The sequence below is a fragment of the Anabrus simplex genome, chromosome 13 (assembly GCF_040414725.1).
Source record: "Anabrus simplex isolate iqAnaSimp1 chromosome 13, ASM4041472v1, whole genome shotgun sequence".
NCBI classification, from domain to species: domain Eukaryota; kingdom Metazoa; phylum Arthropoda; class Insecta; order Orthoptera; family Tettigoniidae; genus Anabrus; species Anabrus simplex.
In genome coordinates this window covers 106428981-106456836 of record NC_090277.1, presented here as the reverse complement: position 1 = coordinate 106456836, position 27856 = coordinate 106428981, and the positions used below count along the sequence as shown (strand labels likewise).

The following is a 27856-nucleotide window of genomic DNA, read 5'->3' as shown; positions in this document are numbered from 1 at the left end:
CGTGATTGAAGTAGTCAAAGTTGGCGGACGCAAGGCATGAGTTTAAATTTGAAAGTGAGAGCCCAAAATGAAGGTGGCAATGTAGCTTCTTTCCTTTTTTTTTTTTTTTTTTTTTTATCTCTTAAAGGTGAAAAGAAAAATAGGATAAGTTAATAAAGAAAGAAGATTAGTGGATAAAAAAAGATTAAAAGGGTTTAAAGTTAAAAGGTGGTGAGAAAGGATAAGATAGGGGTGAAGGAGGGATAGTTTAGGGTGGGTTAGGAGGGTGGGTTACTGGAGGTAGGAAAAAATAAAGAGAAAGGAAAAAAAAGTTACATTGCCACCTTCATTTTGGGCCCTAACTTTCAAATTTAAACTCATGCCTTGCGTCCGCCAACTTTGACTACTTCAATCACGACCTGAATTTTTTATATTCAAGAAATAGCGTACTGTGCATGCACGTTTTCATTTGTTTCTGGTATTGCGCTTTTTACCATTTTTTTCTATTCACTATTGTTTTTTCACGTCAACTGTTCTAAAAATCTTCAAGATCATAATTACTTATTCAATTATATTGAATCGTATTATAAATATATATATATATATGTAGGTACATTTTCGTGAACTAAGCAAATACTTGATCATTAATCTATCCTTCAGTCTCCGTCAGCGTATGAAACTACAGCACTTGACATTGTAAACACGCGCCAATCTTCTGGAGCTTGCAAGTTACTTCGGTTGAGCTGCTCGTCGTCGGCTTCTTCATGACTTTAGATCTTCATATTTGGATTGTGATGTGACTCTGTGCCTGACGGTTTATGCAGTCTGGCTCATTTAACTGTTCTCTGCTTTTTGTGAACATTGTGAGACAGTGCCAAACGTTGCGTGTGCCGTGCTGATGCTCGGAAGATCACGCATTACTTCTTTTGAGTGACTTACATTCCACTTTGTCTGAATTTTACAGTGCCTACCCCCGTCATTTTTATATCGCCTCTTCAACTGATATTGTGTGGACTTGACCGTTAACTTCTTTCTTACTTATGCATTGTTTTTCGAGTTATAATCGGCTGATGATGACCCAGACTGGGGTCGAAACCGGTACCATTTCCACTTTTAATTAAATAAGAATGTAATCTCTACATCTCTTATTTACTTGTATTGAATAGGTTGAACTACCATATTTATTATTTTATTTAACTGTGATACTTTTCAATACGGAACAATGAAATTTTTATCTTTAAATATATTGCAGAGGTGGCAAAAATACTTTGAGCAGCTTTACAACGTGCAAAATACCTCAGTACAAGGAGAAATCGAAGAACCAGATTTAGTGCAGATGGAAGATAAGGAAAATGAGATGTCCATGACAGAGATTGAGTGGGCCACTAAAAGAATGAAACGAGGCAATGCAGCTGGAATTGACGAGGTCACCGTAGAAATTATAATAGCAGCAGGAGTAGTTGGTCTACAGTGGTTGTATAGACTCTTCAGAGTGATATGGAGAGAAAAGACTGTTCCATAAGTGTGGACGAAAAGGGTCATTATACCAATTTTCAAGAAAGGAGACAAGAAGCAATGTGAAAATTACAGATACTTGAAAGAATCGTGGATAAACGAATAAGAGACAGAGTAGAGGGAAAATTGGCAGAACACCAGTATGGATTCAGAAGAGGCAGGTCCACATTTGACCCAATATTTACAAGGCGACAAATGATGGAAAGGACATGGTAGTAATGTTTCTAGATATTGAAAAGGCATATGACAGTGTTCCAAGGAATTTGGTATAGAAAACATTGGCAGAGGCACAGATTGGGAATGAAACAATGCAGATGGCAATAGCATTGTATCAAAATTGCAAAAGCTGTGTTAGAACCAAAGTGGGTCAAATTGAATGGTTCAGAGTTGAGGCAAGCTCAAGACAGGGAAGTGTATTGTCTCCCGTACTCTTCATTATCGTCATGGATAGAATTCTACATAATATCAAGGAGAAGATGATTGATGGGCGAGCAAGTAAAGTCTATGCTGTTTGCTGATGGCATTGTAGTTTGGGGAGATAATGAAGAGGAAGTACAGACACAAGTTGATTTATGGAATGAGGAGATAAGAAATTTTTGAATGAAGATTAGTACTGCGAAAAGCAAGACTTTGATCATGACAAGAGGTAACAGAAAATCCAGGGGAGTGATAAAAATAGTAAATGAACCTATGGAAGTAGTGAAAATTTTTAAATATTTGGGCAGCGTGATGTCACAAGATGGAAATTTGGATGGAGAAATTGATTTAAGAATACAGCAGTGTGCAAGTTTCTACCAGTGTGTGAGAGACATTGTAAGGAACAAAGATGTGCCAATGAAATTCTAGAAGGTTTTATACTCGTCCTATTATAAACCTATACTGACCTATGCTTCTGCAGCCTGGATGTTGACTAAGCGGAACTAAAGTAAGATACAAGCAGCTGAAATGAGATTCTTGAGGAGCATACAGGGAAAGACAAGACGAGATCGAATACGAAATGAGGATATAAGGAGAAGCGTGGCAGTGTGTAAACTTCAAGAAGATATTTATATATCAAAGCTAAAATGCTTTGGACACATGATGAGAATGCCAGGAGAGAGGATACCAAAGAGAACATTCATGGATACAGAGACTGGAAAGAGGCCTAGAGGATGTCCTAGAATGAGATGGAGGAGCTCTGTTGTGGACTGTATTGCAAATAGAGGAGTCGATAGCAATAAAGTACCAGAAGAGGAATGATGGAAAGATCAAGTAAGGTGGAGGGCTTTGGAACACTACCCTACCCAGAGAGAATTTAGAAAAGGGAATGGATGATGAAGAAGAAAGAAAAAGAAGAGACTAAAACAAGAAAAGTAACACTATGAAAAGTAAGAGAAATATGAAATAATAAATTACTCACTACTAACGGCTAGCACTTCATTTTGTTCTAGCTCGTAAAGTTCTCATGTTGTCGAGATGGAAATAGGATATCTTTGAAGGTAAAGATCTCTGCCTTTCTTGTATGTATGAGTCAGCTCAAATCAGTGTTTCTTTTTTCCTTTCTAAAGTGTTTGAAATCGTCTGACCTCTTTCTGCTTGAGACCATGTAGGTTTAAATTTCTGCTGCATTCTAGTGGTTACATATTTCAATACAGGATGTTTCCTTACGTAGGTTGATAGTATAAATCACCATCTCTTCGCTGATATGAATGTTTGAGAATTCCTATCATTCTTTCATTGCCTTGAAACCTCTTACAACTCATAGTTATTTGACTTGCTGTCACTTCGAAATATGATATTGCATGGCACAGAAGAATGGCATGGTGCAGTTTGAATGAAAGAGAAGTAATTAAATTTTAATAAATTAGGCTGCAGTTTGTCCCCCCTCCTCTTCAATGTTTACATAGAACAGGCAGTAAAGGAATTTGGAAACGGAATCACAATCCAAGGAGAGGAAATCAAAACCTTGAGATTTGCCGATGATATTGTAATACAATATGTGTAATCTACTAGTTGCAAATACAAGGTGACGGGAATCTAATTGTGATGGGAGACTGGAATACAGTGGTAGGCCAAGGAGGAGAAGGTAATACAGTAGGAGAATTCGGATTGGGACAAAGGAACAAAAGAGGAACTCGGCTGGTTGAATTCTGCACTGATCATAATTTAGTCCTTGCCAATACTTGGTTCAAACACCACAAACGACGGCTGTATACGTGGGCGAGACCTGGAGACACTGGAAGATATCAAATAGACTTCATTATGATTAGGCAGAGATTCAGAAACCAGGTGTTGGATTACAAAACTTTCCCAGGAGCAGATGTGAACTCTGACCACAACTTATTGGTCATGAAATGCCATCTGAAGTTGAAGAAATTGAAGAAAGGAAAAATTGCAAAAAGATGGGATCTAGACAAGTTGAAAGAAAAGAGTGTGGGGGATTGTTTCAAGGAACATGTGGCAAAAGGGCTAAATGAAAAGGTTGAAGGAAACACAATAGAGGAAGAGTGGATAGTCATGAAAAATGAAGTCAGTAGGGCTGCTGAAGAGATGTTAGGAAGGAAGAAAAGATCAGCTAAGAATCAGTGGATAACTCAGGAGATACCAGACCTGATTGATGAATGACGAAAATACAAGAATGCTTGAAATGAAGAGGGTAGAAAAGAATACAGGCGATTAAAGAATCAAGTGGATAGAAAGTGCAAGGTAGCTAAGGAAGAATGCCTGAAGGAGAAGTGCAAGGATGTCGAAGGTTGTATGGTCCTAGGAAAGGTAGATGCTGCATACAGGAAAATCAAGGAAACCTTTGGAGAAAGGAAATCTAGGTGTATGAATATTAAGAGCTCAGATGGAAAGCCACCTCTAGGGAAAGAAGACAAAGCAGAAAGATGGCAAGAACATATCCAACAGTTGTATCAAGGTAAAGATGTAGATAATTAGGTTCTGGAACAAGAAGAGGCTGTTAATGCTGATGAAATGGGAGACCCAATTTTGAGATCAGAGTTTGACAGAGCTGTTAGAGACCTAAATAGGAACAAGGCACCTGGAATTGATGACATTCCTTCTGAATTACTGACTGCCTTAGGAGAAATCAGCATGGCAAGGTTATTCCATTTAGTGTGCAAGATGTATGAGACAGGAGAAGTCCCATTCGATTTTCGGCAGAATGTTGTTATTACCCATTCCCAGGAAAGCCGGTACTGACAGGTGTGAAAACTACCGCACCATTAGTTTAGTATCTCATACCTGCTAAATTTTAACATGTATTATTTCCAGAAGAATGGAAAAACAACTTGAAGCTGAGTTGGGAGAAGATCAGTGTGGCTTCAGAAGAAATCGAGGAACACGTGAAGCAGTCCTGACTTTACGTCTGATCTTAGAGGATCGAATCAAGAAGGACAAGCCCACATACATGGCTTTCGTAGATCAAGAAAAGTCATTCTATAATGTTGATTGGACCAAGCTATTTAAGATTCTGAAGGTGATTGGGATCAGATACCGAGAACGAAGAACTATCTACAATCTGTATAAAAATCAGTCTACAGTGATAAGAATCGAGGGTTTTGAAAAAGAAGCAGCAATACAGGAAGGAGTGAGGCAAGGCTGTAGTTTGTCCAGCCTCCTTTTCACTGTTTACATAGAACAGCAGTAAAGGAAATCAAAGAGGAATTTGGAAAGGGAATCGCAATCCAAGGAGAGGAAATCAAAACCTTGAGATTTGCCGATGATATTGTTATTTTATCTGAGACTGCAGAAGATCTCGAGATGCTGCTGAATGGTATGGTCGAAGTCTTGGGTAAGGAGTACAAGATGAAAATAAATAAGTCAAAACAAAAGTAATGGAGTGCAGTCGAACGAAGGCAGGTGATGCAAGAAATATTAAATTAGAAAATGAAGTCTTAAAGGAAGTAGATGAATATTGTTACTTGGGTAGTAAAATAACTAACGATGGCAGAAGTAAGGAGGACATAAAATGCAGACTAGCACAAGCAAGGAAGAGCTTTCTTAAGAAAAGAAATTTGCTCACTTCAAACATTGATATAGAAATTAGAAAGATGTTTTTGAAGACTTTCGTGTGGAGCATGGCATTGTATGGAAGTGAAATATGGACGATAACTAGCTCAGAAAGAAAGAGAATAGAAGCTTTTGAAATGTGTTGTTACAGAAGAATTCTGAAGGTGAGAGGAGATTGATTTGGCTAAATTTGACGAGAAGAAGAGATAAGATGATGGGACGCATCTTAAGATACCCAGGACTTCTGCAGTTGGTTTTTTAAGGAAGTGTAGGTGGTAAGAACAGTAGGGGTAGACCAAGGTTTGAATATGACAAGCAGATGTAGGATACAGTAGTTACGTAGAAATGAAAAGGTTAGCACAGGATAGGGTGGCATGGAGGGCTGCATCAAACCAGTCAATGAACTGATGAGTCAAACAACAACAACATGTCAGACTATAACATCACTACACCAGACTGAACTGAGCAAAGCGAGAGTGAATGCATAACATTAGGAATGAGAGGGAAAGCTGTGCGCGGCCATGTAATGGACAACAAAACACACCAAAGTATCCACCTTCTTTCTCATGAACTAATCGTCCTATTAACCTGGGATTTGTGCTAAATGAATATTTGAACTAATGTTCCCAGTTCTTCTGCTCGAAGTTCCCGAGGCAACAATTACCCTGGTTTTCATTGCATTTTGAATCAACCCAGGCAAATACATGAACGTCACTTTCATTCCGTACAAAATGGGGGAGGTCTATTCCCCATTACTACACTCATCATCATCATCATCATCATCATCTTCATTTCCCATTTCCAGCTTCCCGGGTCGGGTTGTGAATCAAGGACCTCCATCGCTGCCTGTCTCTCCACCACTCTCCTCCTTTTTAAAGTACATTTTCTGGTTTTCCTCCCCTCTTCTCTATGCACTCCCACATTGAATATGTTCACCTCTTTCGGGGTCTTCCTCGTGGTCTCCTTACTGTTAACTTCTCTGAAAAAGCTTTTTTTGGTACTCTCTCTTCTCCCATTCTCATCATATGCCCATACCAATTTAGCTTTGTTGTTTCTATCCTATCTTGAAGTTTCAGATTCCTGTCCTTTTTCTTACTACACTGTAAAAGGTAAATATAAAGTTAATGAATGTAAACTACATTCTTTTGAGTTTGTACTGTAAACATTTCAAAAAAAATCTAAGCTAAACTAACAGTGAATCTTTAAAGAAATCCCTTCATTTTCTTATTGCTCACATCTGAATCGCCTCCATCCCCTAGGAAAAAGCGGCACTAAAATGTCCGCTGTCACTGAGCAGGTAATTCTTTATGAAATAATACAAATAATTACCACTCACAAGTTGTATTAAATTAATTTCTCCTCTGCTACTCTATATTTTTCTCACCATTTTACATATACATCCAAAAAGGATAAAACTGAACATTTTAGAAACTCTAGAAATATACAGCCATCTATTAATCCAGGAAGGATGGAGATTTTATTCTTCCTCTTAACTGGCTTACTTTATCAAATCTGAAGATATACAGTGATGGGAAGCAAAGAAAAGCTATTTTCATGGAAATTGGCCCTGTGGGTTGTCAATAACAGCCTGGTACCATAAAGTACCATACGTCCCTCATGAGTAGAAAGATGTTTAAATAACGCACATTACAAATAGATACGTATAAAAGTACATATAAAATCGTACAGATTGTTGCTAAATCTCACGTGACTTCAAAATGGCTTGAGAACCATGCCGAGAAATCAGCATCAAACACAAACCTACCGTTGTTTTCAACCGGTGTCACCGCAGCATACTTGTTTTGGCACGATGCCGTCATCTTCAGCGTCTGTAGTCGAACCACCTCCCCCTTTGGCAAAGTTTCATTCTTCAGCTGGTTCTCTTGTCGGTGTTAAGCCATGTACAGATTTAGCAACACCGCTTTGCAAAGCCCATATGAATTCGCCCGTGAAGTTAGCTGGTTGGCTAACTTCAGCAGCTGATTAAATGACAACGCTGCGAGATATCGAATTATTTCTTTCAAATTATTTATCAGCATGACCAACCCTCTAACACTTATATACCCGGTTCACGTTGTTTCTGACCACCTTGTATAAATGGAAGATAGGAAGATCATGAAAAGGAACACAAAATAGGATGAACATAAAGGCAGGTTACTGGTGAGGAGGGAGCAACAGGAGGTGGAGACACGGACAAACATCAAAACACAAAAGAATAACCTCCATATCTCATAGACTGCCGTCAATAAATAGATACGTTCTCTCCTCATCCCTCCTGGTTCCTCTACATCCATCTCTTCTCAGCCCTGGACAAGCTCGATTCTGCTTCCCAGGTTCATCGGGAGGGCAGACATCAACACTCATTGAGGGATTATCTTTGTCTTGATGCAGGAAGAAAGCCTGAGAAGTACAGGTAAAAGGAAGAAAATGTACATGGCCTCTAATCTTAAATTCTACAGTATAATAATCTTTAGAAACAATTATGTATCAATGAGAGCAACAATTATGTGTCACCATTTCACCAGCTGATGATTGAGCAAAGTATCTGAAACGCATAGAAGAGTAAACAACTACAAAAAAATCCTTTGTGACTGGTAACGGTTTTTATTATTTCATAAAGAATTAATTCACAATCACGGACAAGGCCTTGATAAAAACGTGGTTATGTATTCAATTAAATAATACAGGCGATACGTGTCACCCCTACGAATGTATTTTGGGTGCAAGGGTGATCAGGACTGAAAATGGGCACATACATTGAGTGAACTCTCTTCGTCTCATCTTAGTGGTTGACTGACGAACAAATGTTTCAATGCCTTTTACCATACCAGTGGTATAGAGGGAGCCTTTCGAATCACATGGATGATTACTATTTCTGTATATTCAAAATAACGAGCTAAAAAGTCAGGGATAAGAAAAAAATTAATTATCCCAACATCAAGTCAGCAAGTAGATGCATTGTGTGCCAAGTGTGCTGGAAAAAAACTAATGCCAGATTTGCACTCAGTGGCTTGAAATCCATAAGTAACACCCACTTTACTGCAAGAAAACTTCAAAAGAATTAATTTTGTTGTTCTGTGTATTGATAGAAAGAGGTTGTTTCTTTTTTAATGTCTCGCATGTTTTTGTTGTTCAAGCTATAATAATCAACATATTGACAGATTTAAGTGGGGTGTGTTCTTTTGCCTCATCATTGACATGGAAATATTGTTCAGTCATAATAACAAACTAGCTGACAATTTTGGTGTTTCTTGTGATTGTTCTTTATAAGCTGAAAAACCCTTATTGATATGGAAGATAGTGAAGAAGACTTTCGAAATGAGAAAAAGGAAAACGTAAAGGAATAATCACTCGGTGAGGGCAGGGAAAAGAAACATAAAACAAATGCTTTAACATCATTGAGCTGGAAGAAAACATTGTCCTAATAACTTAATATTTAACAATAACATTACCCTGACTTACTATTGGTAGTTGAGATGTGCTTTGTCTCTTCCATTGGCACTCCTCTCCACTAGATGGCATTACTGCTGCAATTATACCAACCCTACCCCATCAGTGAGGGGCCCATAAGCTAGTCTTATATAAAAGTTAACATTTTGTCAGACAGTCGGTACTATTTGTTCATTATCTATATGTTTTTTACCCTATTTTAAAGGCTTCTTTCATGCATTGGATTTTTTGGATCAACATTATAAATAAAATCAATGTTAACATACCTGTTGATATAATTCAATTGTCATTTAATAAAACACTGTATAATGAAAAGTTATTAAAATCGGTCACCAATGATCTGCATTTAGGACTTACCCAGGTGGCAGAGTCATCATTTGTTTATGTAATATTTTCTTAAATGATTTCAGAGAAGTTGAAAATATATTGAACATCCCCTTTAAAATCATTCCTATCAATAACACCTCTTCCTATCCGTGTTGCCAAATTGAGGGGAAAATGGATGTGGTTGTGGAATTTTAGGTAAAAGGGAACATTTTCAAGAATATCTGAAAAACGTGAGAATTTTAATACTGCTATGCCCTACTTACATAAAAAATTCTACCGTTCCTTTATATGTTTGGACAAATGAATAGTCCTCTTTAAATGAGAGAGATACTTGCATTTCATGTAGTGTATATATAGTATGTTTTGATGCACTCTATTTTTGCTCAAACTCTGAAACTATCGGCAACATTTTGATCAGTTGCTCAACAATAGGTTGTCCCTAATTAAACGTTTAAAGTTTTGAATTCATTTGCATTACTTGAAAATAAAATTTTAAATGAATGTACAAGAAGCATGTTTAATAGCACAATGAATGCTAAATATGAGCAATAATAACAACAACCCACATAATTATTTGTATTTCAAGTTTTAATAATACATTGTGCTGGGAACTTTGAGTACTAAGATAAAATCACCGTGGCTGCTTGAGTGCTCCGGCTCATCAGTGCTTATTGCAACAGCGCAAATATTATTATTATTATTATTATTATTATTATTATTATCATTATTATTATTATTATTATTATTATTATTATTATTATTATTATATTTGTGTGTGAATTAAACATCCTGCTTGAAAAGAAAAGGAGGAATCGAGGTGAATAATCGCCTGAGAAAGTTTGTTTGTCTAGTTTGCTGGTGTCCTTCAAATCACTACTCTTTTGTTTTAATATGTTACAGCAATGTGAAGCTTTGCCTGGTATATAGGATTATAAATTTAAGAAATATGGTAAAATCTGGCAGATGTGGGAAATTGTAGCAATGTGATGGGAATTTCAACTCTAAATATCCAGCAGCTCTGCTTGCTATAAACATATATTTGCTCTAATTTGTTCTTTTGAATTCCAACTTTATTTACATATTATGATCTTGCTTACTTTTCAAAACTCCATTCATCCTCCAGTCTACCAATCTCATTCCACGCTATCTCTCCTCTGACGACAGCTCTGAACATACCGCTTATGATATAGTGTGATTCCCATAGGGAACATGTGTCCAGCTACTTACCAACATATGAGCCCAATTTTGGTACTCTGGGATGAAACGCTGACAGCCGAGAATGAGTTAGCTGGAAAATTTATTGTTTCTAATAATCGCCCATTTATATTGGAATTACAAACCACAAGTCAAGCACCTCATTTCCTTTCTCCCAAGTCTTCCCAGCCGAAAGTTTGCAACGTTTTCATAACACAACCCTTTTGCCAGAAATCGTCCATAACAAATGCTGCTGCTTTTCTTTGGATACTCTTATTGCGGTCTTACCAGTGACTTATATGCCTCTTCTTTACATCCTTACTACAACCACTTATAAGCAGAATAACTTAAAATTAGAACATTGAAGGACCATAATATGCTTTTATGTCCTTTTAATTTCATAAAAGGTATTGTTAAGTGTTATGGAGGCAGTCCTAAATGGTGTGAAAGGAGAAAAGGCATAGATGCGTTGACAGTGGATATGCTGAGAGCATCTGGAGTGATAGGGATACAATGGCTCTCATTTTGGCACCTATTTACACCACCTGATATTATGTTGCACCCACCTAGCAACATTAATTACGAAGTGAATAGAAAATGTAATAATAAGATTATGAATTAATGGTCAATATTTACAAGTACGTTTTTTGTAATTTTAATGCATTAAATTTCTTTAAGAAAGAAAAAACCCACTGCATATCCATAATAGAATATCATTGAAAAGTAACTCCATATATCCATAATAATGTGATTGAAAAGTTAAGTGGCATGCATACAGAAAAGTTTAATGATGTGTGTCAGCTGGATGAATTTCACAGATCTTTTTGATATTAGGTCGGATGTGTGACGAATTCGGGTCCGTTTCTTCATCTAGAATTCTCAAACTTCTACGTTACACCGTCTTTGTATTCATCATAGGCAGAAAATGAACACCTTCACATGTACATGTTGTAAAAGAACTGCAGCAAAATAATGAGAGCATGTTTACTCAGACGAGGAAAATCTTCCTGAATATATATTCAGAAACTTTTAAACTCTGATTCCTAGAACTTCAGTTCTTAACTGGCAATGTTAAATTCTGTACAGTTAGCCATTTTGTGTGATATTTTCATAGCAAGTGGATTATTATTTTCATCCTATTGTGAACAATGTTCTGCATCATTGTTGGATATCGTTGAAAAGCTAATAAACCCCACATTCAGTTTGTGATGTTCACTTTTCTGTGATGAATGAAAAAAAAATGAAAAAAAGAATTGAGACTTAAAGTTAGTGGAATGATTATTTCATAAGCAATATCAAAATTCTAACAACTTAAAATACAGGATGAAACTTGAAACACAAAATTCAAGACATACAAAATGATGCACATATATCTGCATGATATATATGAAAGTTTCAAGTCCTTGCAATGATATTTGCTCAAGTGATGATAAATTATACAGTGTTTTTCTATATTCCCATTACAGACTTCAAGGGCTTGCAGTGGGAACCAAGACGGTTTAGGTTAGCATAGGAACTTGTTTCTGGAAACGTACCGTCTTCCCGCTACCCATAAAAAACCACCACAGCTCACGTTCAAATCTCCCGCATTTTCGGTGCGACTGACTAGAGTACGTACGTCATTGAACGATCACGTGATGCCCCATACCCCTACAGGTTTGTTGACATTCCATACCATTCAGTTGAGTGTGTGATCTGCACGGAGTTGTGTTGTACCTGCTGTTGTACTTGTGATTTTCGTTCATACTACAGTACAGCAGTAATTCTTTACTACATACACAGCAGTAAGCTGTATGTACAGTAGGTCATCTGCACCAAAGATTTGGGCAATAATGGATAGGTCGTAGTGGTCCGATTGCTTGGCCTGCACGTTCACCGACTTGACACCGCTAGACTACTACCTGCGGGGTTGTATGAAAACTTGATTTACGAGACCCCTGTGGAATCTGAGGAAGATCTACTGGCGCGGGTTATGGCTGCGACGGATGTTGGAGGACCAAGTATTGATGATCGTGTGTACAAGAACATAATACGTAGGTACCGTCCTTGTCTGTGTTGACGTTGGTGGTCGTCACATCGAGCCCCGCCTGTAGTTGGACCCAGACGACAAGCAGCAGAAGTCGGACAGAGCGCCGAAAGTGAAGGCACTGTGAAAGTGTGCTGTGGTGGTTTTTTGCGGGTAGCGGGAAGACTGTACGTTTCCGGACACAAGTTCCTATGATAAACTTAATTGTCTTGGTCCCCAGTGCAAGCCCTCAAAGTCGGTAATGGGAATTTAGAAACATCCTGTATATTTACCCATACATGCTAGAGAAGGATTGGATGTGGCGGAAGTAATGGAGCAGGAAAAGTTGAAGGACAGAAAGGAGTGGAGGAGGCTTGTTAACCACACCCGGGCGACTGGAGTGGGACATTGAGGATGAGGATGATGATGATGATGATGGCATATGGCTTTTAGTGCCGGGAGGTCCCAGGATGGATTCGGCTCGCCAGGTGCAGGTCTTTTAATTTGACGTCCATAGGCGACCTGCGCGTCGTGATGAAGATGAAATGATGATGAAGACAACACAACACACCCAGCCCCCGTGCCAGGGAAATTAACCAATGATGGTTAAAATTCCCCACCCTGCCCAGAATTGAACCCGGGACCCCTGTGACCAAAGGCCAGCACGCTAACCATTTAGCCATGGAGCCGGACATGATGATGATGATGATGATGATGATGATGATGATGATGATGATGATGATGATGATGATGATAGCAGCCACTCATTTGTTTCCAAGGAAACTTGTAGGCACAAGGAGATTGTTTATATGGATGAAAACGAGTTAGCGACATCTGTAAACTTCTGGGATCACAAGACGACATATCACGCCATCTGTTAGCAGAACATTGCTGCTAAATGAAGAAATAAAAATGTGTCAAAGGATCAACTCTGCCACTACAGAAATGGGCAAATCACCAATTCATTGATGCTGCCAGTTCTAGGGTTAAGTACAGTTGGTCTTCAAGTCTGCTAACTCTTCCTCTTCAATAAGTTGAAGTTCATAAGTGTTGCAAAACAATTTCCTATCCTGTCATATTTATCATCGTCAATTATTATCTGTAGAAAATACTCTTACAGTTTGAATATCATTAAGTTTATCATAAATCAACTTTTTTATAGATAAGGTAGTCAAGAGACCTTACTATTAGTTCTGATGCAAATTGTACATTGACTTTGTGACGCCCTTGTCAATACAAGATGGCATCCTTGGGTTCCACGTCACTTACTTTGGAAAGCTCTGGTATAGAGTATTGAGAGGAGTGTGGAAGGAAAGGGGTGATCCTAGAGGATTGGAGGAGGGGAATAACAGTACTCATCTTTAAGAAAGGTGATGAAAAAAATTGCCGGAACTACAGGGGGATAACTTTGATGTTCCATGGTGCAAAATTTATGAGAAAATTCTGTAGAAATTAATAAGGAATATTAAGAAAGTGGATTTAGAGAAGAGCAATATGGTTTTGGACAAGGTAGATCAACGGTGGATCTAATACATACAGTAAGACAACTGCAGGAGAAACATTCAGGATGGCATTTTTGGATAAAGATATGGCATATAACAGCGTATGCAGAGTAAAGGTCTGAAAAGCGCTTGGAAAGAAAGAAAGAAAGGAATGAGTAAGGAAATAATTAGGAGGGTTAACTCTAATGGACCCATAAGCAGACTGGTACACACACTATCTTCCAGGCCAAATATCCATAAGCGTACCGGTCCGCCGCTCTGCACGAACTCTTATAGCAATGCGTCTGAGGCCTGTTGGCTGTAGGTGAAAGCATTTGCAGATGAAACTCTAATCTCTTATTCATCATGAAGAAATGCGTGTGAACGCAAAAAGCTCAGTAATAACAAAATTCAGAGTTTGATAGACGTACATTGCAGATGAAACCAATAGGTATCCCAGTGCTGAATTTGATTTTTCACTAACAAACTTGCATGAAATGCATGTGTATATTGTTCTCTGCATTCTAAAGGGATTAGTACAGAAGCCTACAACTCACACCTGGTGCAAAGACGTTGACACACTGTATTTGACAACTGTCATTCCTCGAGCTAGGTTCCTCGAGCTGAGTAAATATTTACATTTGGTGAACAGTGAAACTGCCGATAAATCTGATCCATTATAAGCTATAAATTTCTTTTTTTTTTTTCTGTATTGAAGTGCAGTTAATATCTGATCCACTTATAGAAAGTTACATTCTGTAATGGAAATGATTGAAGCGAAATTTAGGGCACTGTACACACCTGGCAGGAGTCAGAGGCCATTTGCATTTCATTCAGTGTAACAGATCAAAGCAAGCACAGTTTGGATAAAATTTTATAAACTTTCAGCCTCGAAGAATGGTTACATACACACATCAGAATTTTTGTTGGTCGAGATAAAATGGATGATGTGCAAGCTATCAGCAAAGTAGTTTTTTATATGATGTCTCACAGCAGTCTGCTGGATCAGGGTTATTGTTTATTTATTGACAATTGGTATTCTTGTCCAGACCTATACCAGCTTTTAATACCAATGGGACAAATGTATGTGGAAGAGGCAGATTCTACAGGAAACATCTTGCCCAAAGAACATCCAGAAAGGTGAAACAACTATATTTTTGTGCAATAACGTCTGTGCCATCATATGGAAAGTCTAGAAGGATGTTACTGTACTCTGTACAATGCATGGATTAGACTTTGCTGATACCAGGAAGACTGGAGTCATAAGATTCAAACTGACAGCAATTATAGCCTATAATGTTAACATGGGAGCTATAAATTTAGATCAGCTTTCTCAGTCATTTTCATTACATGCGTAGAACTTGCAAGCCCTACAAAAAAAAAAAAAAAGGTTTAACTTCTTGTCATGATACTTCCCGCATTCTGCACCAAATTGTGAATAGAGAACTCTACAGAGCATTCAACATTTTCAAGCGGAGACTGGCAGAAGAAATTATTGAATGTTCATCGTTCCATCACCCGTGGAGAGCCACCTTTCGGACTGACTGGAAACCATTTCCCAGTCGAAGTGAGCCTATTGCTGCAAAGGATTTCAAAACCACAAAAAGGTATGTCACTTGCCTATTGTACCAGAAGAGGAAGGAGACAAGCTAGCAGTGTCACAAGTGCAAATTTCCACTTTGGAACATTTCCAGCCATACCACACACTGAAGAACTTCAAAGTTAATAATGTGAAAAATCGAGGATTTTATATGACTATCTTACTGTTTTACTTGTACTTGTTCAGCTAATACATTGGTATGAATTGTGTGGCATTTATGAATAACTGAAAACAGATTTGGTGATAATATTTGCAGTAGTTTACCCACCCTACTGTTTTAAATGAAAGCACACAACCTCAAGCTCCATACTAGAAAGTTAATGGATTCCTATCCTATCATGTTGATTGGAACATGGCAGCTGAGTGCATATGGGTGAAGGGCATGTATAACTTTGCCACGAATAAAGACATTATTTATCTGTGTGAAGGTGGAATGCTCTTTCACCTCTATTGTTCGTTATAGTGATGGACAGAGTATTGTGGCTGGAAGGATTGGAGAAGATAATATGAAAGCAGTACTGTTTGCAGATGAGCTAATCATATGGGGTGATAGTGAGGAGAAAGTAAAAGAACAACTGGATGCATGAGTAATAGTAGTCTCTGCATATGGAATGAAGTTCTCAGCGAAGAAGAGTGAAGTCGTCATCACAGCACAAATTAAGAACAGACCAAATATAGAAATAACATGTTGAGAAAAACCTACAGAAAGTCATTTTCTTTTGTAGTAGTCAGTCCTAAGACTGGATTGCGGTGGTTGTCACGCTTTTCCTTCATACTTCCAGTCTTCGGCTGGCCGAAGGCTGGAAACTGATCAAGATGAGCATAGTAATATATTGTGTTAACATTGAATAATATTTACAGTGTTGATCCAGTGAATCCATCGCACTGAAGAAGCCTTTAAAACAGGGTGAAACACATATGCATAATTAATATGTAATACGACACTTGGTTGTTCTTTGCAGTACTTAGAATATGTAATAGTACTGACTGGCTGATTGAATGTTAGCTGTTATTTACGACTCTCACAACCCTCATGTTCTCATTAGGATCAATTAAGAGCTTTGTTCAGTATGCTTCTTTAAGGAAATACAGAAGTGTGTTTTCTGTCCTTGCAGGTGGACACATGTTTAGCCCAAGAGGACCCATTGGTTCTGATGGATTCAGGCCGCCTGGTCCTGGTGATGCGTTCAGACCTCCAGGCCCACCAGGAATTCGACCCTTTGGCCCTCATAATGGGCCGGCCGAAGGTGGTCCGGAAGGATTTGGTCCTCGTGAAATGTTCGACGCCCGAGGCGGGCCTCCACCAAAGCAGGACTTTGAAGGGAACCGTGGTGAAGAATTTGGTCAAAGAATTCCTTCCGAAGGTTTTGAACCTCGGAATGCTTTTGGTCGACAAGGTCGTTCTGACGAATTTCCTCCTAGGCCTGAAGGGTTTGGACAACATGGCTCTGCACACCCAGATGATTTTGATATCTTGCCATTAAGGCCTGATGATTTTGACCCACATAACATGCCGCCGGAAGGTTTTGATCCCAGAGGTCCTCCGCGAGATGGTTTTGATCCACGAATGATGCATCCTGAAGGTTTCAACCCGAGAGGACCACCTCGTCCAGACGAATTTGACAGGCGGGGCCCACCTCGCCCAGAAGACTTTGACCCAAGGATACGTGGTCCAAGGCCAGATTTCTTCCCAAGAGGACATGAAGGCTTTGGTCCCAGAGGAATGATGGGACCTCGCGGCCCAGGCTTCGGCCCAAGACCATTGCTAGGCAGAGGCCCTGGTTAGTACTCTTTTAGTCAATGTTTATTTGTATATTGTAGTTACACTGTTTACTTGGGTACTGAAACATGAAGAAAAAACACAAACTGACTTGATTGGTCACTTAGAAACAGTTAAAAAGTAAAAATGGAGTAATCTTATATTTCTGTATAAATTGTCATGAAACTAGAATCAAAAATCTGTATAGAAAATAAGAACTGATTTTTTGGAAGAGAAAAAAGATTTGCTCTTTAATTTTTTACTATAGCTTATAAATTTCATAGATTTGTATTTTGAAATATATCCTGTCTCTTAATACAGGGAGTATAATTTAAGTTCTGGATACAGGCCACAGGAATACCCAAACTACCGCTATATGGCTTGTGTCAAGCTTGGCATGTTAATAAGTGTTGACGGCTGACACGGTAGTTGCTTAGCTCCGTCGCCCAGTTCACTAGTAACTACAGTGGAACCTTGATTCTCCGTTTTTGGAGCAACTGCGGAAGAAAAAGTACAACACGGGAAAACGGAAAATCCGGGAATGAATGAAAACCATCAACAATTCGGCTAAACTTCACAAAAATGAAGTATGTACAATTATAGTCTTACAAACACTCCTAAACCAAACCAAACTACAGCCCCAGTGGGCCTTTGCCTGCCAAGTGACCGCTGCTCAGCCCGAAGGCCTGCAGATTACGAGGTGACGCATGGTCAGTGTGACGAATCCTCTCAGCTGTTATTCCTAGCTATCTGGATCGGGGTCGCCATCTCACTATTATATAGCTCACGTAGACTGAATGGACCTGGAACCAGCTCTTATATATCCAGGTAAAAATGCCTGACCTGGCTGAGAATCAAACCCGGGCCCTCCAGTTGAGAGGCAGGGACCGGCTTCAAACTTCAATTACCGATAGGCAAGTTAAAAATCTTGATACTTTATATTCGGTTTTACCGGGGAAACTTCCGACCGTAAGTAGTTTTTAATTCTCTAAAGCACATTAGATACGTGATTGTAAAATCCCTTCTTTTCTTAGTCTTCCATTGTAATTTGGTCACTGGTATACTGTTCGTAGTCAGTTTCTGGAAATCTTGTACCGCGTATATTAGGCCTATATTGGCTTGTAAAGGTTATCTTGAATTTGAGAATATAGTTTCAAATGTAAGTATCGATTCTTAAAAGTTCTCAAATGCATTATATTCAGTTCTGCCCGTCATTAATCATAATCACAGTCAAATTGAAAAGAAGAAAAATATCATAAAAACTTCAGAAATTACGGTTATTTGAGACCTTGAGGTCAGCTGAGAAGGGCGCTCACTGCACAAGTCGGTACGAGTGGGAAATGATACAAACTTTTTAAATCTAACGTTGCAAATAAAACAACTACGGTTTTTATGACATTTTAACACAAAAACGTAAAATTCCCAGTCTTATACTAGGACCAAAACAGTAACAGGCAGTCCCAAGACCTCCCCTGGCTTTATGTATGTAAGGTGCAACATCTTTTCTGGTCTCGGTAACATAATTGTATACGATAATATTAAAATACTAGATTTGTGTTAAGAAGTAGCAGTTTCAATTCCTGCCTGAATAATAAAGAATAAAGTCTTAATAAAGCCTTACAAAGCCAGTGATGAGACATTTCTGCCGCTCATCACTAGCTTTAAAATGTATTTAAACTCCACTTGGAATAATCAGTAACATTTTTCTGATGTTTGAACTGTTTAGACTCCAAACTTATTTCTAACGCCCTCAACCAATACAGGGCGCCGTTTAACAAGATTCGACACAGCTATTTGTGTTCTTATAGAACTACCAATATGCAACTTGTTACCACATTTTTAGACAAGGACATTCAAAAAAGTACATAAATTATGACTGTTTGTAAGGCTTTATTATAAGAATATCTTAACTACTGTCAACCCTCTCGCTCATCTTTTGACGCATATACCTACATCATCTTCACTATTATCATTTATAATTTACCTTAAAAAACTACAATTAAGAACAATCAGGATCCTGATTTATTACCTTTCAGGTTTGAGATTGAGGCTGAAGTTGCCCTTAAATAAAGGGCAAAACATGTCCCTATAATTTTCTTCATTAGATTTAATTCTTAATTAATATCACTCTTTATGTATTGAATAGGTGGAATAAAATAAACATTAATATTTCTTTGACTTTAATGTACAATTCAATAGAGACCAAAATATGAGAATTATAACGTGTAAGAAGAAACCAGTTAAAAGGTACCTTTGAAAATTCCGTTGAAAGTTTCCCCATTCAACAGTATTCAACAGTACCATCAAACCATTACGTGGAACAACTCGTTCACAAGTGATGTAGTAGTGGTTCTATAACTAATAAGGAATAAGAGCAGATGAGAACAGCTCTTGCACAGGAGAGGTTAGAAGATATACAGGTAAGATTGCAAGTCAGTCCGCATAAGTCCCTTCAGAGAGTAGCTCAGGAATCTTGTATTTCACATTTGTCTGCATGTAATGCAACAAAATTACTACATTTAAGATCCTATCGGTCTCATTCAGTCCATATTATACAGCCTACAGAGTTCATTCCAAGAATAAGATTTTGCAATTGGCTAATGGATAGTGTCCATGATGGTATAGTGGATCCCAACTTGCTTTTTATGGGTGACGAAGCATGGTTTCATTTAAGTTTCTAGGATACAGAGAATACACACATTTTACAGTCGAAACTTATGCACGATGTGAAGGTGGGTGTATGGTGCGCTATTAGTGCCTGACGAATTGTCAGCCTGTGGTTGGAAACTGCTCCAGATGATGATGATGATGATGATGATGATGATGGTGGTCAGGCCACGATTACTTCTGACCATTACATTCACAACCTTCTCAAACCCTTTTTTGCTGAACTGACTGAAGAAGAGAAAAGGTTTCCAGTACAATGGTGCGACGGCCTATTCGATGGTTGCCTGAATTGTTCACTGATGATCAGATCATTAGTAAAGGCTTATGGCCCCCTCATTCGCATGATTTAATCACCTGAGACTTTTATTTATAGGGAAATCTGAAAGGAAAAGTCATAATCCCCGAACTGCGGAAGAATTAAAAATCGAAATTAGGAACACTGTGCATTCCATCAGTGGCAATGAACTGCAAAGAGTATTTCAAGGTCTTCTGTAAATACTGATGAGTCCAATTTCATTTACTAGATTTTTATTTATTTATTTATTTATTTATTTATTAAATTTTTTATTTGTCCTGAGCATATATATAGCTGGTGAATTCGGTTTCATTTAGTTTCTATAGGCGTAATCATGCCGCTTCTTTTAGACGATTACGTCCACTCGCCATTGTGAGCCCTGCACTCGCTGTTTCAGATTCTCTGAGCTCCTATTCCTCTGTACTCCGCTATGAAGTCTTAAATTATACTCCCTGTGTATTCTGCATACCTTATATTGGAGGATGCATAACAATAATGTGTTCCATTTGTAGTATAACAAATACAAATCGTAGATCTTGAAGGAGCAATAATGACACTTATAATTTTTAAAGTTATTTTTCTTGAACATTTATTGATTGTAGATGGTTTACATGTAAATTTTGTTGTTGTTGATAATAGTATTTTAATAATTTACTTGCAGTTTTGGATATTAGTGATTTCTTTTGACAGGGGTTGCTTTAGTGTTTTATCAGCTGAAGTCATGCCATTTGTGTTGCTTCAACATAGAATTTAAGTAAACATTTAAGAGTATTGTACAGCCTGCCAGACGTAGGAGTCTTTATAAAGAAAGGAGGGATGGAAATGTGTGTTCTTTATTGTTACCTAATGCAAGCCATGGTTTTATCCTGCAATGAAATAAATTTGTCGCGCATCATGTCATTAACGCAATCTGCTTGCTTTTCCTTGCATGTAGTGTGCAAGGACTGTGTATATAACATATCCTATGTGTGCAAGTTGCTGAACACTGGTGCAGAAGTGCCAACTCCCCCGATTTGAGAAGGTGATTGACAATTTTGCATCCTTCTTCCTTCTCTCCTCTTCGCTGAGACTGATCTCCCAATTTTGAGAACAAATTTAGTATTCTTGTATTGCTTAAACAGTTCTGTACTTTTCCTCATTCTGTCAGTAGCTGAAGAGAAATTGTTGTTCGGTGTGCATTATTGGGGGCTTATTAAATATAGCATACTTTCTAAGTGATGCCTTTCATTTTATCAATTCCATATTGGAATAAAAGTTGTGAAATAATTTTAAAACATTTCTGAAAACAAAATCCTAGTTTAGGTCAGTGCTATTTCAGTCTTCATCTTTGTTCTGTTTGTAGATTATATATTCTTTGATAGAAAATATTTCCAAATTATATTGTATCGTCTTGCTTATCCTGTCTTGAATTCACCATTAATTCTCTTCAAGCTAATAACTTCAAGATCTTTGTTTCTAATTTTTATGGACTCCCTTTCCTTCTGTATTTCCTCTCGTAATAACCATTGTCTTTCATTTTTTCTGCATTGATCCTCATGTCTCATTCTTAAACCTTTTCTTTTACTTCAGCAAACTGTCATTTGAGATTACATCTTTCCCCTTAATCACAAAATATTTAGCAAATATATTTGATATTTTTCCTTTATATGCTGCTTGTCCCGCCTTTGTACAATCATCCATCACAACTATACACAGTGCTTATGATAATTCGCTTCTGTTTTTTTAGTTTCAGTTTCAAACATCTTATTTTGTCGACAGTATCTTCACTTAGCTGCAGTATTTAAAATATTGTTACTACCATTTTATTGCATCTCTTCCAACAAATTTCTTAACTTCTGCCCTGCAGACACTATTAACTAGTGATAGATTATGCACCTACCTCACAGACTGCTTTCATTTACTGCAATATTGTGCTGCATGGATTCAGGTCTCATGAACTTAAAAGTTGCCTAAGATCTTCCATTCTACTGATGAATGGATTCATTAATTCAGGTCTTCCTAGCAGGACTGGTTTGATCTGGATATAGTTGGAAATCCATGCCACATGTCTTGCCCATTGCTGTCTTCAAGCTTTCATTCTTTGTACAGTATTGCATAAGTTCAACAAATCATACAGTTCTTGGTTTTTCCTTTGTATCCAGCCATTTGGATCCCTCAAAGAGATCCAAAGGTCTTCCTCAGGACTCTCCCCTCGAAGATCATCAGTTTCTCATCATCGCTTCTTGTCGTACTCAGCGCTTTTTACCTCCATATTATGACGTATAATGCTTTTAGTTCGGTCATGGTCGATTATGTGCGCGATGTGAAGCTGTATGTTTTGGATGCATTTGTAATTTGCTGACTGGTCTCCATTCTTGGGTTCTGATTGTTAAACCTTTCCTTCCCACACTCACAATGCAGTGACCTTTTTTTTTTTTCTTCCCCCTCATCTTTCACTTATGAGAGAGAGAGGGGGGATAGAGAGTTGGCAGAAATGGAACTGATGTTGAATGAGTCCATCTATGAAGGCAGTTGTTTATGAAAATTTTAAATGTGTTCTATATTCTTTCTGTTAGAAATAGTAACTGTGTAACTGTAACATTAGTATTATTTATTTACCACAATTCTAACTACAGTGGAACATCAATATCTTGAACCTTCATTACTCCATTTTCAGTATCTCAAAATAATTTCATTTCCCCTGCCATCTGTTCTATTCTTCACATGTATTTATTTCTCTGTTACTTAAAACTCGATAATACAAATTTCTCCATTTCTCGAAGCAAACATTCAATCAATCAATCAATCAATCAATCAATACTGATCTGCATTTAGGGCAGTCGCCCAGGTGGCAGATTCCCTATCTGTTGCTTTCCTAGCCTTTTCCGAAATGATTTCAAAGAAATTGGAAATTTATTGAACATCTCCCTTGGTAAGTTATTCCAATCCCTAACTCCCCTTCCTATAAATGAATATTTGCCCCAGTTTGTCTTCTTGAATTCCAACTTTATCTTCATATTGTGATCTTTCCTACTTTTATAGACGCCATTCAAACCTATTCGTCTACTAATGTCATTCCACGCCATCTCTCCGCTGACAGCTCGGAACATACCACTTAGTCGAGCAGCTCTTCTTCTTTCTCTCAATTCTTCCCAACCCAAACATTGCAACATTTTTGTAACGCTACTCTTTTGTCGGAAATCACCCAGAACAAATCGAGCTGCTTTTCTTTGGATTTTTTCCAGTTCTTGAATCAGGTAATCCTGGTGAGGGTCCCATACACTGGAACCATACTCTAGTTGGGGTCTTACCAGAGACTTATATGCACTCTCCTTTACATACTTACTACAACCCCTGAACACCCTCATAACCATGTGCAGAGATCGGTACCCTTTATTTACAATCCCATTTATGTGATTACCCCAGTGAAGATCTTTCCTTATATTAACACCTAGATACTTACAATGATCCCCAAAAGGAACTTTCACCCCATCAACGCAGTAATTAAAACTGAGAGGACTTTTCCTATTTGTGAACCTCACAACCTGACTTTTAGCCCCGTTTATCAACATACCATTGCCTGCTGTCCATCTCACAATATTTCCTCCTTAGAAACTTAATATATTCTGCAACTTGAATTTTGTACAACATTAATTGTGCAGTAGAGCATTTGTGGTTTGTGTGTTATTGTTCCTGTACAAATTCCTGTATATCTTTCCATTAGACCTTTGTATGTTTATATAGCAGCTTATCTGGCCACCTATAGTGAGTTGACCCTAGGCAGTTGGAGTTGCATGAACCCTTTTCTGGATCATCAGTAGACCAGGCGTTAAATGCTGTAACTATTCTTCGACCCTGCTTATAGAGTTAGTGTAATGCAAGTGTTTTTACAGCAATGACTCTTGTTGAAAATTATGTGAAAGAAAAGACGCTTAAGAGCAAAAAACAGAAGAAACTAACAGATTTTTTTCCCAAGGTGTTAAAGGAAGTATGTTTCACGTTCTTCTGCTGTGTGTATGCTGTCCTCAACAACGTGCTATAATAAGTGTTGTAATTAAAATGATAAAATACCTCGAGATTGATTTTATATGGTTAAATAACACTTATTATTACAGTATCAAGCCGTAGTTACACGTGATTCCATTACATGGAATCCTCAGAGGTAGGAATTCTCTATATCTCAAAATTCTGATAACTCAAAATAAAATTCAACTCCTGAGATGATCTGAGATATCGAGGTTCGACTTTATAGAAATTTGGAAGGTACATGTACATAGAAACATGTTTCCAGGATAAATGCTTAAAATTATATACTACTGTATTTACAATATTTGCATTGTTTACCATTTGATTAAATAATATGTACATACACATTCTCACTGCTCATGCATTGTCAGTCAGGTGACCAATCTCTCCCAGTTATCCATTCATTCATTCCATCACACACTCACAGTCACACCAGTTCCTTTAAAATTTTTTTTTTTTCTTTACAGTTTAAGTGTTGGAATTTGGACATTTCATCAGTTCTGTTATCTTTGAATAAGCTTATACTTTCTACCCTACAGGCCATATGTTCCATCCAAGGGGTCCACCTGGGCCCATGGGAATGCGAGGAATGGGACCACCTCCTGGTAAGTTTGTGGATTTTCTTCCCTGAAAGTCACAAGCTTTTTATTACCCAAATGTCTCTTCTTCTGTTGGTTCCTATTTTTACCTGCTTTTTATTGTATTGTGAAATAGTATTTAAGGGGCTTTTTGTGCAAAAGGTCACAGAAGATTTTTTTAAATTTTAATTTTAATTAAATGGTGTGTGTTCCAGTCAGAATAGTGGGCTCTGTACCTCTCATGACTTTTGAGTTGCATTATTTACCCTCATGGTTTTCCTGAAATCTGTACAAATGTACCTACCTGTCAATCTCGTTGTGATTCACCCAGTAAAAGAAAAACATTATTTCTAATAAAAGTGAAAATATTGCCTGGTTTTTACTTTACCTTTGAGGATATTGTGTTTTAAAAAGAAATATAAAAATAAAATTTTGAATGCAGCCCATCCATTTTTTTCACACCATACAAAATGCTTAATAATAATAATAATAACAGAAAATTTAAAGAAACTGAAAAATAAAATTTAAACAAAAAAATAGACAAACATACAATGAAAAGGGTATTTATAGAGGAGGAACGACAGGAAAGATCAGAACAAATAAAAAGCTACTGGGCAATTCGGAAAGAAAAACCTATCGAAGAAGATGACCAGAAAATGATTGAAGTGGTCCAATGAGGCTGTAAAAGCAGAATAATAATAAGAAGAACAATAACAACGTACATATAGATCAAATCAAGAAAATTTCTCCAATAGTTGCAGAGATATTGAATATGTCAAAAGTGAGTATATTGGGTTAGAATATGACACCCAGTAAAATGAGAGAACGTCTTAAAGGTATATGGACAAGAAATAAGCACATCTGAACCCAGATGGTAGAGTGCTGGCCCTCTGAGTAGGTTCATTTCTGATTTAGGTGGTATTTGAAGGTGCTCAAAAATGTGTGTTAACACATTGACGACCGGCCCTGGAGATCTCCGTAGTACTGCGGCGAGTGGTTGTTGACGGGCTCCAGAGATCTCATTTTTTACGCATGGACATCATTTGTAGTTTGTTGTGCTATCTGTTGGCTGTAATTTTAACTACTTTCTGTCATATCATGGAGTAGAGGGGTCGTAGATTTTAGTGTCGATGTATTTTTTTTTAATTGTACGGTCTTTGTAGCCATGGAAACTTCGTATATACACGGGTGTTCTTACGCACTGAGAATCATTGTACAAGATGGTGTTCCCCATGGTAACGTGCCCTATGTGACGAAAAGTATTTCAGCTTTCAATATTTATATGCAGATTCATTGTCTGATGTGCCACATGGATGATGAGCCCTGAAAATTCTTGTAGTTTCTCAGCTGACGTTAACTGACAGCCGACAGTAGGTGACGGGCTATGAGAATTCTCGCTTTTATGCACCTCGTATTTCCTTGATTATTGATAAAATTGTGGGCAAGATTAGGAGTTCCAAACGGTGTAGTCATGGAATAAAAATTATCGCTGCATATTTCTTTCTTTAAACCTTCATGAATTTAACAAATTAATGTTGGATATGTAGACCTATTCCCTGGAGCTCCAGTACGGATGTCAACATGGCGCGCCATATTCAGTTGCCGATGGCTACCGATAATCGTGATTAATTATGTACAGACCGGTTGTAATAGGTACCGAGTGATGGAGAGTGACAGTGAATTTGATATTTCTAATGATTAACACTAACTCTAAACGGGGATTAGCCGTAAAGAGAAATAATTGCATACTTGAAAATAGTGAGTACACGAATGGCACAAACAGGGCATTAATACTACACAAAAGACTATCAAATAGAGCCACAGATGGTACTGCTTTGAAAGGTACCACAAGTACAAACTACTAAGCAACCTAGTGAGTACACGTTCAAAGTTCGAGATTGATATCTTGAATACTTTTCGAGTTACACAAGTTTGAGTGCAGCAGTGTAATTTCTTTCTTGTAGACTTGAACTATCCGGTTTACATGGAGTAGCAGCCTCCGTTCAGGGTCCACCATCAGTGTGTTAATAGATTTACTGGCACATCGTCAGTGTATACTATGATGATGGTTAGATCCTCATCTTGGTCCTTCCTATATATGCACAGATCTCCCTTCGTTGGTGCTGCTCCTTGACTACATAAATGTTGATCAAGCCGTTGGTGCCAAGCTTGACCATCCTGCTGCAAGCCATATAATGCCTCCTTCATGTGGCAGATAAGTCCCTGTTTTCAGCCTTTACAACATAGCCTCGGCTTCATGGAAGAATTCTTAATTGTGGCAAAAGTTTTGTGATAGTCTTTCCCGAAACGTTTGGAATATCCCTTTGCAACATCCCGGCATTTCTCTTTTCCAAAAGTTTGTCCTTTCCATACGAGAAGCGGCTTCCAATTACATCCTGGGGTACGGATCTTAATACCATTTCCCACATCTTCTTTCTCAGTATTGACTTGATTTAATTTGCCAAAGCTTCTGGCCATTCATGTGATTGTGCACCGGACAAAGCCTACGAGATATGAACCTCAGCGAGATATGTGAAGTCTACCTTCTCTTCATCGTCATGATTTATTGGTGCTCTCTCACCATGATCAAAACGGGACCTTCCTGGTCGTCTGGTGTAAATCTTGTCTCTTTTCTGGATCACTGTCTGGGCAGTTTCTCTTCGGGGAAACAGCGGAAATCTTTTTGATCCAAATCTTCTGCTGCTGAGTTATCTTGTTGGCCTAAGATTTGGGTGTCTGTGTCTTGTCGTTAAGAGTGATTGAGATTTATTTCAATGGACAGCTTCTCTGCTGTAATGTCTTCATTTAGTGGACTCGGTGGTTCTTGTAAAATCGCTTCCTCTGGCTTGAAATCTGTGCATTTGTTGCTCGACTGCAGAGGCAGCTTCTCGAGGAGCTTGACGGCATCCCTTGACACTTCAGTCTTGCTCAGAATCCAGACCCGATGCTCCCTTTGTTTCCTCGTTGTATCCCACGAAGATTTCTTTCATGAAATAAGGCTCATGCTT

The 27856-nt window shown here is 38.0% G+C and overlaps 1 protein-coding gene across 7 annotated transcripts in view; it reads left to right on the top strand.

The window, feature by feature from the left end:
* The window catches only part of Isha (Insulator su(Hw) mRNA adaptor), a 402024-nt gene that overhangs the window by 359540 nt on the left and 14628 nt on the right, over positions 1 to 27856 (top strand). For 6 of the 7 annotated variants that reach the window (XM_067156873.2, XM_067156871.2, XM_067156870.2 and 3 more), the window contains exons 19-20: positions 16660 to 17325; positions 24810 to 24875. In XM_067156873.2, the coding sequence (XP_067012974.2) occupies positions 16660 to 17325; positions 24810 to 24875 (732 nt within the window). The remainder of the gene's footprint in view (positions 1 to 16659; positions 17326 to 24809; positions 24876 to 27856) is intronic. The other variant, XM_067156874.2, reaches the window with a different exon arrangement.